This window comes from Cynocephalus volans, chromosome 4, assembly GCF_027409185.1.
Source record: "Cynocephalus volans isolate mCynVol1 chromosome 4, mCynVol1.pri, whole genome shotgun sequence".
Classification (NCBI taxonomy): Eukaryota; Metazoa; Chordata; class Mammalia; order Dermoptera; family Cynocephalidae; genus Cynocephalus; species Cynocephalus volans.
The window spans coordinates 118288426-118304885 of record NC_084463.1 but is presented as its reverse complement, the minus strand read 5'-3'; the positions used below and the strand labels follow the sequence as shown (position 1 = coordinate 118304885).

At 43.7% G+C, this 16460-nt stretch overlaps 1 protein-coding gene and 1 pseudogene across 1 annotated transcript; both read right to left on the bottom strand.

The window, feature by feature from the left end:
* Nucleotides 1-3433: 3433 nt before the first annotated feature.
* LOC134376405 (serum amyloid A-2 protein-like) lies at nt 3434-6961 on the bottom strand. The gene is made up of 5 exons (XM_063094974.1): nt 6881-6961; nt 6615-6631; nt 6339-6433; nt 4018-4156; nt 3434-3572 (listed from the first exon to the last, which is right to left on the bottom strand). Exons 1-5 carry the CDS (start codon nt 6959-6961, stop codon nt 3434-3436), a joined length of 471 nt encoding a protein of 156 aa, XP_062951044.1.
* A 175-nt stretch (nt 6962-7136) lies between these two features.
* LOC134376404 (double homeobox protein A-like) lies at nt 7137-16067 on the bottom strand (annotated as a pseudogene).
* Between the last annotated feature and the right edge of the window lie 393 nt (nt 16068-16460).

The window sequence follows — 16460 nt, the reverse complement described above, 5'->3', positions numbered from 1 at the left end:
CCCAGCCCCTAAGATCTTATCTGGAGTTGGCAAAAACACAGATTTTCCCTTAACTTCCCTGAGACTCCCTGTCCCTTACCTCTTAGCCCTATAAAACTCCTTGCCTTCTGTTTCTTTGGTAAGATGGATCAGAGAAACTTGGGCTCTCCTGTCTTCTCACTTTGGTCAATTTGAAGAAAACTTTCTTTATCTCCAAGCACCGTTGTTTCAGTGTTTGATTTAGAGGAACATAGGGTACTCGAACCTGGAACTTTGGGGTTCTGGTAACAATACCAGACAGAATTCAACCAGAGAAGCCAAAGCAATAGGATATATATGTCTATGTTAAGGGATTTATCTTAAGGAATTGGCTTGCACAATTGTGGGAGCTTGCTAAGTGAGTGCAAAGTCCCAAGGACAGGCAGGCACGAAAAGAAAGACATGAGCAGTCTGGAACTCCATGGCACAGGCTGAAGCTTCTAGACCAAGAAGCTGATTCTTCATTAGAATTTACTGCTTGACAAACAGACTCTTGTGTAGATAAGTGGAGTATATATTTAAAAAATCAGATAACATTATTTAGAGAAATCCTGTGAAGAGGGAATATGTCAACCTGTTAAAGGAAATTCCAGGTTCCGCTGGCAAAATCTGGGTTCTTGGTGTCTCAAACAAAGAATTGGGTGAGACACACCAGAGGTGAAAAACAAAGAACAGTTTTATTTAGCAAAGCGAGAATAAAATCTGGAGAGGATGGAGCAGGATCAAACGAGAGAGTGGCTCAAACTCCTGATGGTTACATTTCTGGCGGTTTAAGTCCTCTTAGCTGGATTTGTGTCATTTGGTCATTGGTTGAGCCCTGAATATAGTCTCTGTCCTATTGGTTAAAGTGATTGGCACCCTTGCTGGTGGGAGCTCATTGGTCCAACCAAATGACACCCAAGGTGGGGGCGGGGCTCCCTGACTGGAATTGTCTTTTCTCCTGTGACAGCTTTTGTGCATGCACATGTGCATGCCTATGTTCTTGGGGAACCAGTTTTCCCACTTGCAAATAACCAGGTTTCCTCCTCCTGCTCTTGTCTCTATCTGGCTTCCTGTCTCAAACCTCTTAAACATACGGGGAATTACTTACAAATTGAATAGTCTAGATTAGAGTAGACATAAATTTTGTAAAAAGGCCTGAGAAACCATTTGTTCAAAATGTCACAGTCAGCTATCCATTTTGTCTTCACACAGAGTTTGGAAAGTAAACACTGCTTAGACTCTCCTGAACTTACACTGTACAACCTTCTTGCTTTTTCTGCTTGTTGGGCATACTTACTTCTCAGACTAAGAAGTGGTCTCCCTGGCTTGCAAACCTAAATAAAAGCCTCATTTAAATTTCCTCACAGACTGAAGTGTTTTGCTTTGACAGTATTTTGATGCCAAGAGACAGACTCCATCAGGAAGGAGACGGAGGGCAACTGTGTTCAGCGTTGGTTAGAGGCCGACTCATACTGGAGTGTTGGCAACATGCAGGTCGATCATGACAAGAGCTATTTTGCCTTAGTGGTGGGGACAGAAATCAGGCTGGGGTAAGTTAAGTGTAAATCAGAAGTGAGGAATCAGAAAGTGTAAACAGGCAACTCTTTCAGCAAGCTTGACTATTAAGAGAAAGAGGAAAATGTGCAAGAGTGAAGACTAATGTGGATAGAAGTATGGTTTTCAATGTGGTCCTCCAATCCAGAAAGCACTTACTGAGTGTCTGGACCCTGCCAGGTGCTCTGCATACAATGAGGAACAAGTCAGGCATCCCCCAAAGGCATGCGTGTTCTCCTGGACATTTAAACCAAGCTCTAGAGAACCCAGAAGGAGAGAGGGAGTCTCCACTCTGAACCTCTAGTCCTTGTTCAGTACATCACACATTGTGCAGGCAGACAAACCAGCCTGCAATCCCAGCTGTGCACCTGTTACAAGCATGTTCCTCTAAACTACAGTGTCTTCAGCTGAGAACTTAGGTCTTCTTTGCAGCTTAAATTAAATAAAGCATGTAAATATAGAACACAGTCTTGCATTTACAATGAAATGGCAGCTCTTATAATTACTACTCACCAGCCTCCAACCCTTCAGCAGAGTTTCAATTGCCACCAGTGTGTTTTATGAACTGCGTAAACTACTGTTCAAATGTTAATTATGTTAGAGGGGCTTGCAGTCCAGCAGGGAACTGACACATGTACAACCAGCTCTGAGGGGAAGGGGTAAAGCGGGTATGAACAAAGTGGGAGCCACAAGTCTGCCCCAGAATGTGAAGCATGGCTACTGGGAAGGCTCTTTGAGGAAGTAGAATTTTTATCTGGATCTGAATTCAAAGTCAGTGAGAATAAAGATGAGGGAAACTAATGTGAGAGCTGTACTTTGGGTAGAATGAAAAGGAACAGGTTAAAAATGGGATCCGGGATAAGGGCTGGTATTGGTGAGACCTATGTGTCAGGTGCCAGGAAAATTTGGGATGAGGCTCCTTGAAGCCTACTGGAAAGAGGCAACTGAGGGACAAGTCCTGGAGGCAGAGAAAGGAAAAGGACACAACAGACTGGGCAGTGTAGAGATCTGGACACTGAGGCATCTGGGGACAGCAACAAAATAACTGGCAAGGCCTCAGCATGACCAGGATCAGAAGTAGGTGGGTGAGAGGTGTGAGACACTTGATGTGTGTTGCCACAGATATAGCATGAAAACACACGTAAAATGCCTGGCATATTGGAGACCCTGTTGTCAGTCATAAATCAGTCAGGAGACAGAAACCAGGCAGTTCTTTTAAGAGGGACGGTTTAACATAAAGAATTATTAACTAATAACAGGACATTCACTACTAAGGGGTAGAGAATACAGAAAGGAATAAATCTGGGAAAGGACCCCTCACAAGGCTGAGATTTAGATCTTGTTGGAGAGTATGTGGCTGTAGTCCATTGGATAGCAGAGAAAGTCTGCAGGGTGCCACAAGCCAAAGCCGACAGCAAGAAACCCTCCACTGAGGTGCTGACAAAACTTGCCAGGGATGTGGTTGAACTCACTGGGACTGCAGCTGGGATTTCTGCAAACTTACTTGGAAGCTGCTCACATGGGAGCAAGGGCTAGGATGTTGCTGACCTCCTCGGAATCCCAGGGGTGCTACTGAACTCATCATGAAATTGCCCCAGCCTTGGGATACCCTGTGTGACTGTGAGATTGTCTCCCCTACACCCAAACACACAGGCCAGGATCCACCTCCACACTGGTGTTCATTGATCACGCTTTCATGCCAAACAGGCAGTCCTTATCACACACAAAAAAATCAGTTTCAACAAATTCAATCTCTTAAGCTTTTATTAGACACCTGTTTGCCCTCTACCAGCTTCTGTATACACAGAACTCAATAACTTCATGCCCCTGCCCCAGGGGATCAGAGCCTGGTCTCCTGAGAGCAGAGTGAAGAGGAAGCTCAGTACTTATCAGGCACGCTGGCAGGTCTGAAGTGATTGGGGTCTTTGCCACTCCGGCCCCACTCGTTGGCAGCCTGGTCAGCCAGTGAATCCTCTGCTCTGTGGCCTGTGAGTCTCTGAATATTCTCTCTGGCATCGCTGTAATTGAGGCAGGCAGGGAGGAGATTAATCACCAGACAGGTGAGCAACAGCTGCACCCTCCAGGATCTCCCCTTTCCAGGGTTTCTCTGAGAGGAGCCCAGGAAAGTAAAGGAAGGAGGGGTTAAAACTGACCTTGCCTGGGCACAGCCCTTCTCAGCCCAGGCTGGTCAGCTATATGCCAGATGAACAGCAACCCAGAGAGAGAGAAGGCTGGGGATGCTTGCTTGGCCCTCAGATTCACACATGTTCACCAGCCATACTCTGGCTCTGCCAAGAGCCCAGGCTCTGCACCGGGTGTGGATGAAGAAGGTGGACAGGATGGATATGGAGATGAGGGGTCACAGCCCTAAAGGGACCTGCTCTGGGGCTTATCACCTCTTGATCCCCCAAGGCAGTCAAGCTCTGCTCACCCATCCCTGATATCCCCAGGAGCTCAAGTTACCTGATCACTTCAGCAGCCCACGCACCCCCATGTCCCCTCTGGGCAGCATCATAGTTCCCCCCAGCATGGAAGTATTTGTCTGAATTTATGTAATTGGCTTCCTTCATGTCAGAGTAGGCTCTCCACATGTCCCCAGCTCCTGATAAGAAAAGGAAAAGGCAAAAATGAAATCAGCTGAACACAGAGACTCTGACAACATCCTAGAGAGGAACCAAAGAATGAAAAAGCTTCCACGGACTTTAAGATTTCAGCCTGTGATCACAGCAGCCTTGGGTACCATGGGGTGAGAAGAACACTCTTAATCCTAGTGGGCTTCTATAGGTTACTGGAATGAGAGTCATTCAGATGGGGGCACTTCTCTGTTGTATCTGGTTGTCTGCCCACGTGATGCTATGAGCTACATCTTACTTAGGGCTCTATGGGATGCATTCAAGCAGAGAAGGGAGATATCACTAGAGAACAGGATTTCTCATTTTCAGCAATATTGACATACTAGGCCAGATAATGCTTTGCTTCTCAGGGCTGTCCTGGGAACTGTAGGATGGTTACCAGTGTCCCTAGTCTCTACCCACTGGATGCTGGCAGCACATTCCCCCAGTGAGACAACCAAGAACATCTCCAGACATTGCAAAATGTCCCCTGGACCACCTCATTGCCCTGGTCAAGAACCACTGCTATAGAATGAAGCTACATGTGGTAAGATCCAGGACCTTACATGAGTGAGGTGGTGACATGGAAGACAGATTCTGAGAAAGGCTGCAGACAAATGGTGTTTCTGCTTTGACGCCTGAGAAAAAGTGATTCCTGCCAGCTGAATGCACATAATTGTGACTTGAGAGCCTCTGATCATTAGAGGCATAGGTGTCCCTAAAAACTTGTTAAATAGGCTGTACTGATTCTGAGAGTTGTTGAGGAAGTGCTAGAGCCAGGGTTCCCATTCGTGGCTGCATTTCTGATCATTTGGGGAGATACTGAAAGTCCTCATGGCCAGGCCACACACCAGGCCAATTTTCCTCTATTATCTATTAGGGGGGTTTCAGGCATGAGTGAGACTGAAAGCCACAGAGGTTTAAAAGCGGTGAGCAGACACATCGACCTGGAAGAGCTACGTCCTCATGCACAGCTGGGCTCATGCTCTGCTCTGCCTCCTGCTGCTGTAAGCCTGTTTTCTCACCTCAATGTAGGGGAGGACGCCTGCCTCACAGAGTTATTCTGAAAGTAAATGGGAAAAGACTAAGTTCCTTGTGAGGACTTCATGTATGTTACTTCCCATTTCCTGTCAAGAAGGCTGGAAAAGGGTGGGAAACAGACTAAACCAGGAGCTAAAGTCCTCTTTATATTATCCCAGCAGGAAATGGAAGGAAGGAAGAAGGAAGAGATAAGTGTGAATAGATAGCTTTAATCGTGCTTTTGTGTGGTTTGTTCTGAAGGACGTTTCACACCAATTTCAAGACTTACTGCTTGTCTTCTACTCAAAACAGATACCTTAGCTTCACCTAGGAATGACAGTTGTTCTTTCACTGAGTAACTGATGGATGTAAATCCTAAACTTCCTAATCTGTTTGCCAGCTCTCAAAACACCTGGCACATTCTGCCACATTGGGCAGCACAACAGTGGCTCAGACCTTAAAAAAATGCACAAAATATTCTGTTGTGTGTTGTTACTGGATCCTGCCCCTCCCCACTCCCCAATCCCCTTTATTGCTCAGGAGTCTGCATTTTTTGATTAACATGGCAGGAGTTTCTGGAACATTTGGTAAGTCCACTGAACACACCCTGAGAAACTCTGGTCTGAGGGGAAAGGAGATATTCCCAGCAACTTTAAAGGGCCACCTCAGTGGGCAATCCAGCCCACCCTCAGTTCAATTACAGTCCTGTAGTAACAGACACTAACATCCCTGTATGTTTCAGACAGCCTTCTCAAAGCATAATTTTGTCATTTTACCAGAAACAGGCTGGTGTTTCTCTTCAGAAATCCTGTACACCGATCCCAGACATGCTGTTGAGTCAGCCTCGCAGGACCTTACATCCCAGGGCTGCGTGCTTTTCCACGGAACCACCAGGGGGCAGCACAGCACCACAGGCCAACCCAGAACTACTGGTCTGACCTCAGAACACTTAAGTGCTATTGACCTAGGGTCCGGGGACACCAGCAAGCGCCAGGGACTCCCTGGCCATTCTGAGAAATACTGATGGGAAAGCCACGCTCCTGCTCTGCCTCACTGTGGCTTCTCTAGTGATCACCCACATCCACTAGGCACATGGACTCTACTCGGAGTCCTGGTGGCCCATGGGTGCTGTCCTCTCTCCAGCAGTCTTACTTCGAGTAGCCTCACCAAGGAATGAAAACCTGCCCTGGATACTGACTCCCAGGACCAAGGAGCAGAAAATCAGGCCTGTGAGAAGCTTCGTCCTGCTGAAATGAAAGCAGAAGGTCAGAGAGACACAGACAAGACGGGCACGTCCCCTTGGGATTCAGACATAAAAGAGAGCCTGGTTGTTATTCCCTTGGTTCTTATCAGAATCTCAGTGGTTCATCCAGGAAACCTTGCAGTGTGACTTCACTCAGAGCCACAAGCCCTCAGTTCTGCTCCCACCAGCCCTGAACCCCAGACTGTATAAGGCAGTACCAAAGTGGCAACAATGAGGAAGAGGAGGCTTAGAGCTAGATTGTCACTCCCTAAAGTAGCTTGAAATGCACCACTGACCCTCTGCCAAGCATTCTCTCTGTCCAGAACAGACCTCACATGGATTAATACAGAATGGGATGATTATTTTTGAAAGGATATTACTATCTTGTTGGGAAAGAGAAAACAAGTAAGTTAAAAAAAAAAAAAAATCAGTCCTTGGAGTAGTTCCTCACCTGATTTCTGGTGGAGCAGAGCTGCTGGTCCCTGCCCGCCAGGGAGAGTGGCTGGTATTTATACTGAGCCACTACTGGCATCTTGGGGAGGGCAGAAAAGCCAGACTTGGTGCCTGGGGAAAGTCCCTGCAGGTCATATCCCTAGAAAACTGCAGAAGAAAACCTATTGGAAACCATTGCTTTCTTCACCCACAGGTCACTGTCCCAATTGTGCAACCTGAGGAAACAGGGTAGGTTTGCTCTGCCTTGGCAGCCGTCAGTCAGGAGCTCGGCTCAGCTCATCAGGGTTGGGAGAGCTGAGGCTGGGAGAGGAAGGCTGGGAGCCATGATGGCGGGCACAGGGCTGCTGGGAGGTGTGGATGGAGGACGGCTCTTCAGGCCAGGACCTTGCTTCACAGGTCATTTCCTCAGGAGGGGCCCTGCTGGGCCAGATGGTGGATGTGTCAGAAAGGAAGTCCCTTTGAGTTCATGTCTAAAGTCTCTCAGCTTCAAAACTGACAGGCTAGCCCTGTCCATCACTCTGTAGGGGTATACTAAGCTCTAATTTGAACAGTGTTGTTCAAGCCTCTCTGTTCTGGAGCTCACTTACTGACACCCCTCACCCCTCACTGCATCCCACCACCTTAAACCACTGGGAGTGGTTACATGTTAGAACCGGTCTATACACAAACTCACTCACATTCTAGGCAGGGTGGTTGACATCCCCAGGGAGAAAGAGACCACAGCGAGAAGCTCAATTACTTTAATGGGGTATAGAGAATAACAACACAGCATGATCAAGTAAGGTTTATTTCAGGGATTCAAGAATAGTTTAACATCAGTAAAATATACCTTTGTACTTACTGTTTCAATAACTGAAGGAGAGTTGCATATCTATTTTGATAAATGCAGAAAGTTCATTTTGTTATGGTCAGCATCTATTGATAAAGAAAAATGTGTAACAAAATAAGAGGAGAATTTTTGACTTAAAGGCTACAGCATCAGTTCTCACACTGTGTTCCAGGGAATCCTAAAAAATCTGTCCAGTCATTTTCAGGGGATCTGTGAGGTCAGAAATTTTTTTATAATAATACTAAAACTTCTTTTTTTCGGTGGCTGGCTCATATGGAGATTGGAACCACTGACCTTGGTGTTGTAACACCACGCTCTAACCAACTGAGCTAACTGGCCAGCCCTCTGCTTTCCTTTTTAATTCTCATTTCCTTATGAGTGTACAGGGTAAGAAAAGTTCATTGATATGAAAAATATATATAATTTTTAAAATGTATATATATTTTTTGTCTGCTGGGCAGTACAGGAGTTGGACCCTTGACCTTGGTGTTATTTATTAGCACCACACTCTAACCAACTGAGCTAACCAGTCAGCCCTGATATGATTTGGATTTCCACATTGCAATCGAACTTTAAGAAAGTACCACTTGTTGAGTTTTGATGTACTATCAAAGGATTGCCATAATTTTCTTAAAATACTCTCCACTTTTCCAATTATGTATTTGTGTGAGGCTGAATTTTCTTCATGTATGTCAACCTAAGTAATGTATTGCAACAGATTGAATGCAGAATCAGTCATGACAATCCGGCTATCTTCTATTAATTGCAGCATTACAAATTTTTTTAAAAATGTAAAACCATAGTACTCTTCCTATTAATTTTTTATTTTGAAAAAATAGTTATTTTCATAAAAATATTTATTATGTTAATTTGTAATGGATTTATTATTGTGTTTAAAAGAACTGATAAATGACTAAATTTTTTTCTTTCTAATATGGTAAATATTGATAGTCTTCATAAATAAAACTTCTTTGGGGTCCTCAATAATTTTTAAATGTGTAGTGGGATTTTGAGACCAAAAAATTTAAGAATGATTGTTCTACAGCTAACATCGTATGTAATGAAGCAACTTCATGTGCATACTCAAGAAGATGAAAAATGGTACAAGGATGTTTTCTTCTCACTGCTGCTGTTTCACATACTCCTGGAGGGCCCAGCCAATGCTAAAGACGAAAAACATGTGGAAGGTAAGAAATAGAAGGAAGGACTTCCAGTCAAGATGGCAGAATACTTGGTCCCCAGCGTCACTCTCTTCCCCAAATCAACTGATTTACAACTATAAAAATGTAAGATCAGCCAAGCTGGGGCTGCTGGAGCTCAGGGGAAGAGGAGGAGAGACCTACAGAGTTCATGAAGGTGGGAGAAACCATGATGAGAGAAAGAAAAAACTGCTCTGAGCATTTCAGGCTGCGGCTGCTTTAATGCTGGAGCTGCTGAGCGCATGGAGCAGGAGCCAGCAGAAGCCGCAGCTGTGCCCTTCAGATGGAGTTACTTGGAGGTGGCAGGGGAGAAGAGGACTTTGGTGGCCCCGAAGACAGCAAGACCACTAATAGGGTTCACATGGACCCACGCAGGAGTGAGGAGCCAGAACAACTGAAAAAATGGAGCTGCTCAGAGGCCAGTTAGTCATCGCAAGGGACTGGCACAGGGCTTGTCCCATGGGAAGTGTGTGGAGCATGGGCAGTTGGGGAGATGGGCCCACCAGGAGAATGCTGGGACATAGCAAGGACAGATGATCTGACCCCCAATCAGCACAGGGCCACTGAGAGGAGACTGATCGGGAATGCAGAATTGCATGGGGTGCAGTTTGATGAAAAGACTCAGGTCCAGATCAGAGTTTCTACACAACCCAGGTGCACCTGGTCTCTGGAGAGCTGGAAGTACCTATAAGGTCAACCATTAAACCCTGAGCTGCACAAGAAGACTTTCCTAGGGAAATAGCAGCAAAGCAGCAATTTAAACAACCACACAGCTCACGTACTGTTAGGACGCTCCCCCACGTTAGAAGTTAGCAAAGGACAAAAAATTAGTTCTGGCCCAGCACACCACCAGTACCTTGGGGCCTGCCAGGGGACATGAGGCATGAAACTGGGGAGAGGACCCCCACCCACAACCACTCACACCACCAGCGTCTTGGGGCCTGCCCAGGAACCCGAGGCTTGGAGTTGAGGATCAGACCCCACTCCCACATCCAGGCATACTGCCAGCACCTCAGGGCCTGCCCAGGAACCTGAGGCTTTGTAGCCGGGGACATGACCCCCCTCCTATAACCAGGCACACTGCGCAAGCACCTTGGGGCCTGCCTTGGGATTCAAGGCATGGAGAAGAGGACTGGAGCCCCCTCCAACAACCAGAAACACTATGTCAGTGCCTCAGGGCCCACCCAGGGACCTGAGGCTTGGAGCCAGGGACTGCACCGCCCTCCTACAACCAGACACACCACGCCAGTGCCTCGGGGCCCACACAGGGACCTGAGGCATGGAGCCAGGGACCGGACCCCCCTCCTACAACCAGGCATACTGCACCAGTGCCTCAGGGCCCACCCAGGGACCGGAGGCATGGAGAAGGGGACCAGACCCCCCTCTCACAACCAGACACACTGTGCCAGTGCCTTGGGGCTGGCCTGGGGACCCGAGGCATGGAGAAGGGGACCAGACCTCTGTCCCACAACCAGGCACACTGCCAGTGCCCAGGGCCTGCCAGGGGGCCTGAGGCATGGATCCGGGAACCAGACATTCCCCACAACCAGGCACACCACCAGCACAAAGGATCATGTCAAAAACATCACCTCCATGTGGGTGGTCCACCACAACCACCACAATAACCGTGGCTGCTGCAAAAGTGGCTAGATGCCACAACCACCATGCAGATGGTCCGCCAGCCACTGGCATGCATTGACACAAGGAGAGTCACCAGAAGAGATAAAGAAAAGAAGAGGATGTCTCTCTCCACAAAGCTCATTTCAGAGTGACAGAAGAAGCATCTGCTCTATGATAATATTGGGGGGCCTGATCACACCTCTCAGCTTTGGACAGATCATTTGGGCAACAAATGAACAGAGTAACCATTATTCTTTCAGAAGGAGAGAAGAAATCTAGGGTTATTAGAGGGGGGAGGGGGAGTGAAAGGGGGATGGGGAGAGATTGGACAAAGGCCATAAAGAATAACTACGATTTGTAACAATATATATGCTAGTAATATTGATTTGATCAACATATCTAAATGTTGAATCCCAAAAATATGCATAATCAATTTTGGTTCAATAAAAATTTAAAAATATGTATATCTTGTAGAAGACCTAGAACTTGAATTTATAGAATAACCATAAAAGTATAATATGTTAACATTCTTCTTGTCCCCCTTATTTCCCACTTCCTTCAAAAATATGGACAAAACCTGGGTATTAAAGATGATAATTTCTGATAAAAAAAAAAAAGAAATGGAAGAGAAGAAACTCAACTATCATTATTTCAAGATGATACAACCTTTTACATAGAAAACTCATCAGAATCAAATGGCAAACTCTTAGAACTATTAGAGAGTGCAGTAAGACTGCTATATTCACAGTAACATTCTAAAAATCAGCGGGATATCTCTGCAACAAATTTTCACAGTTAAAAAATGCAACACAAAATAGTACCAAAAATATTAACTATCTATGAAATAACTTTAAAAATATATAAACTTCTACATAGAACATTTTAAAGTCTGTTAAGGGATTTTAAAAAATGGCAATATATCATGTTCTTGGAGAGGATGTTTCAGCTTAGTAAAGATATCAATTTTGCTAAAACTAATTGATAAAGTCAATGCAATGTTTTAAATTTTTTTATTTTTGTAGAATGTAACTTTATTTTTTATTCATTTTTAATTGATATAATAATTGTACATATTTATATGGTACAGTGTGATGTTTCAATACATGTATACAATATATAATAGTCAATTAGAGTAATTAACATATTCATCACTTCAGACATTTATTATTTCTTAGTGGTGACAGCATTTAAAATCCTCACGTCTTGGGCCGAGCCCGTGGCGCACTCGGTAGAGTGCGGCGCTGGGAGCGTGGCGACGCTCCCGCCGCGGGTTCGGATCCTATATAGGAATGACCAGTGCACTCACTGGCTGAGGGCTGGTCACGAGAAACGACCAAAAAAAAAAAAAAATCCTCACGTCTTGCTATTTTAAAATATACAATGCATTATTGTTAACTGTAGTCACCCTACTGTTTAATAGACTACTAGAACTTATTCCTCCTAGCTAACTGTTGAATTCATTATTTATAGCTGAATAGTATTCCATTGTGTAAATATACCACTTTTCAAAATCCATTTATTTGTTTACCTGGGTAAGAAATGTTAAATTATTAACTTTTTTTTTCAGGGTTTCAGCCCTTCTTTCTTCCTGCTAGGACGTGCTGTGTCATTTACTGAAAGAAAACAATATAAAACAAAACAAAACAAGGCAAATCCATTTCTTAATAAGTGCAACTTGTTAAAATCCTGTTAAAATATATGAGTCCAGAAGAAGTCAAAATAATGAAAGAGGATCAGTGTAGAAAGAAATTTTAGTTCTGGCACTAGGGAGACCATTGAGAGGAGGCAGTGGGAGAAACCATATTCTGCAGGGAAGGAACTACTCTCACCACCCCTTCCCTCTTACCTGCTTAATCCCACCAGAAACTACCAAGGTGCATGGAATAAAAGGTTTCAAGCTCAATAGCTGCACTCTCTCCAAGTACAAAAAGCAGTTATGATTCAATTGAACACAGAAGCTGTGTGCAGTTACAGAGAACTGAGACATCATATAAAAAGTTAGATTAAAGATGATTCTGTTGTTTTGTTTTGTGTGTGTTTTGTTTTTTTTCTGAAGGCTTGACTCCTTCTTGGTCAACTGATAAATTACTAAATATTAAAATCATCATTTTACTTGAAGAAACTCTGGCCACATACTGCTTCATGATGTCTATTTATTTTAAAATTTCTTAATATATGGTCCAGCAATTCCACTTCTGGGAATATAACCAAAAGAATTGAAAGGAGTCAAAAAGATACTTGTATATCAATGTTCATGGTAGCATTATTCATAATAGCCAAAAGGTGGAAACAACCCATACGTTATATAGCACATATAAATATATTACATATTATATATATTGCATGCTCATACAATGGAATATTATTCATCCTTGAAAAGGAAGGAAATTCGGTCACATGCTGCAATATCAATGAACCTTAAAGACAATATGCTAAGTGAAATAAGCCAGACACAAGAGGACAAATACTGTATGAGCCCATTTATATGAAGAACCTGGAACAGTCAAATTTGCAGAGACAAAAAGTAGAATGGCAAAAAAAAAAAAAAAAAAAAAAAAAAGAAAACACAAAAAGAAAAAAGAATCAGGAAAAAAAAAGTAGAATGGTGATTGCCAGTGGCTAGGGGATTTATGGTTTAATGGGCAGAGTTTTGATTTTGCAAAATGTAAAGTGCTCTGGTGATGGATGGTGGTGATGGTTTCACAACAGTGTGAATGTATTTAACTGCACACTTAAAATGATTAAAAATTTTATGTTACGTATATTTTACTGAAATGTTAAAAATCCTATTTTTGAGCCTCTAAGTGGCTCCTTTTTTTCAGCTGTTGTGGCTCCTCGGTCCTGTGTGGGTCCATCGGAGCCCTGTTGGTGGTGCTGCTCGCCTGGGGGCCACCAGGGCCCTCTTCTCCCCTGCTGTCTCTGGGCTACTTTGTCTGAGGGGCACAGCTGTGGTTTTTTGCCAGCTCCTGCTCTGTGTGCTCAGCAGCTCCAGCCTTGGGGCAGCCACAGCTTGAAGTGGTCAGAGCGGTTTTTTCTTTCTCTCATCGTGGCTTATCCCACCTTCATGCACTCCGTGGGTCTCTCCTCCTCTTCCACTGGGCTCTGGCAGCCCCAGCTTGGCTGTCATTGCTTTTTGATAATTGTAGATTGGTTGATTTTTGTGTGTGTGTGGGGGGGGGGGAGTTGATGCTGGGGACTGTCTATTCCACCATCTTGACTGGAAGCCTAAAATGTTCAGTTTTCAACCCAGGCTGTGCCCACAATCTTTGAAAATTTTTTTCTAGCTCCTTCTGTTTTCAACTGGCATTCTCCCCACATTTTCTGATGCATACAACTCTGCTTTATAATTCACTGCTTCTGAAGGCTTTTATTTTGTGCATTGAAGTTTCAGCTGTCTCCCAATGACAGGTTGCTGTAGGTCTCCAGCATCACATTCCTGTGTAAAGTCCTCTGACCATCATTGAGGTCCTGCCACTCCTCCCAGGTGAAGCCCAGAGCAACATCCTCAAAAGAAACCAACCCCCAAGATTTATTCATTTTTTGTTGCTCTTGGAAATGCACAGAGCATACTGGCAGAATAATGCACCTCCCAGACTCATGCTGTCTTCAAACACCCCCAGGCCAGACCTGACACCATCTTGGTCTTGATCCCCAATGGCAGAGCTTCTAGAACCAGCTTTTGTTCACCTTTAAGGACACAGAATCTCAGGAGCAGCATAGAGGCTGCATCAATGTCTGGAAGATGACAGGAGTCCAAACTGATTTTTGACAAAGGCACCAAGGACATTCATTGGAGAAAGGACAGTCTCTTCAATAAATGGTGCTGGGAAAACTGGATATCCATATGAGAAGAATGAAACTAAATGCATATTGCTCACCATATACAAAAATCAAATGGATTAAAGATTTTATTTTTTTAAAAATTATTTTAACTTTAATAATCTGAGTTAGTAACAAAGATACAAAATTATCTTTAACATTTCCATACATTGTATTATGGACCAATTGAAAACTCTGGGCTACAAATTCAGGTTTCTTTGTATCCTTAACTTCAATTATTGCCACTTATAAATAAAGGTGATTTGCAAAAACAAAAAACAAAACAAACAAAAAATAATAAATAAAAAATCCTATTTTCTCTAAGGAAAATGGACATAATGTCAGGCACAAACAGGTCTCTGAATATGTTATTTTTTAACATAAATGGTAGCACATGATACATATATAAGAGAATTCTTCAGGAGACTTAGTTTTTAAATATTTTATGAGCCAGCCTACCTTTTCTCCATTCCCATTGTTATTATTCAATCCACTGCTGAAGAGTACAGGGATTCTACTTAGTAGACTGCCAGTCAATTTGGGTTTGCTTCCTGCTTCTGCATAAGTTTCAGGTTACTTACTTTTTGTCAGTAATGCTACAGAAGAGATATTGTATCCTTCTTTGTGTATCATATCAGGTGGCATCTCACATTGATTTGGGCCATTACTGTCGAAATGAATTTTAGCCACTCAGTTAAGGTAGAGTCGAGGTATCCCAACTGCAAAATTACAAATTTTCTTTTTGTAATTAATAAGTATGTGTCAGGAGGTTCTTTGACATGATATATATCTTTCTTCTTCATCATCAGACTTTTACTGTAAGGTTTTAACATCAATTGATGATTTCTGCCTGAATAATCATTACTGTAATGCCTAAAAAATTATTATGACTGAGTTTATTTTCATTGTCTCGAGGTCTGGTGAACTCTGCAGCCAGGCTGCGTGAGTAGGGCTCTGTGGTGCCTCTTGTCCCAGTCTCTGCCTCCCCAAGTCCTGTTTACTATCTCCAGAAAACTTAACTTGCAGTCTCAGCAGAAGAGCAGATTCTCAGGAAGACTGTGAAAGATTTGGGGCCCAGGTTGATGATATCAAATACACTGATCTTGTCTCTGTGTCCACCATGTTCTGGCTCCAAAGAAATAAGAGAGTTGCTAGTGCGGTTGGTGCCACTTTGTGTTCCTTCTGTACCTTGAACTCTATTTCAGATATCTCGTCCCTGCTCTTGCTTTAAGGACTCATTGGGTTTTCTTTTTCTCTGGATCTTTAATTTTGAAACCATATTTGTACTCTTGACTCTGGAATTCCAATTTCTTTGGCAAGTTTTCTTCTGAAATCAATCCCAGGGTAACAGTTGTTCAAAAATGCCTTGATGAGGGTGCGTGGTTGAGAGGGGTGTAATTGGTATGACACCATCTGGCTTCTCTACCTTCAGTACATTCTTCAGGTGATCTTTCTCATGGCCTTGGCTTGATTCTAAAGTGTCGCTAAGGTCTGGTCTTTTCTGAAGTCAGTGCCTAGCTCTTTGATTCTGAAACCAAATCTGGACTTGACTCTTCAATGTTGATTTCTAAATCAAATTTTTGTTTGGTAGCATAACTCAGGTGAGGGTTTTGGTTGAAGGCATTGGTGAGAATTTTCAATTGATCTTCTGTGAATCTGGTGTGACTGTGCCTACAATTTGTTGACAGAGTCTTGTTTAGAGAGCTGTCTCGAGCCATTGTATTAGTCCATTTCTGTTGCTTATGACAAAATACCTGAAACTGTGTAATTTGTAAAGAAACCATATTCACTGCTTACAGTTCAGAGGCTGGGAAGTCCTAAGTCCAGGGAACACATCTGGTGAGGGCTTTTTCTTGGTGGTAACTCTGTAGAAATGCAGGGTATCACATGGTGAAATGGCAGAAACAGAGAGAGAACTAAGTCCTCACTTCTCCTTTTGAAGCCTTGAGAACATGCCCATGACCACCATTAAATCATCCATGGATTAATCCATTTAGTTGGGCACAGTCCTCACAATCATGACCTGTTCAAGGCCCCACCTCTCAATTAGCATAATAGGATTTCCCACCCTCTTAACACACTGTCACACTGGGGGTTAAGTTTCAGATACA

Coding starts and splice junctions, on each gene's coding strand:
- LOC134376405 (XM_063094974.1), bottom strand. CDS start 6,961: ATGCCAGTAGTGGCTCAGTATAAATACCAGCCACTCTCCCTGGCGGGC. Junction 4,157..6,338: donor CCTTGGTGAGGCTACTCGAA/GTAAGACTGCTG, acceptor TTTTCTTATCAG/GAGCTGGGGACATGTGGAGA. Junction 3,573..4,017: donor TGGGCTGCTGAAGTGATCAG/GTAACTTGAGCT, acceptor CCTCAATTACAG/CGATGCCAGAGAGAATATTC.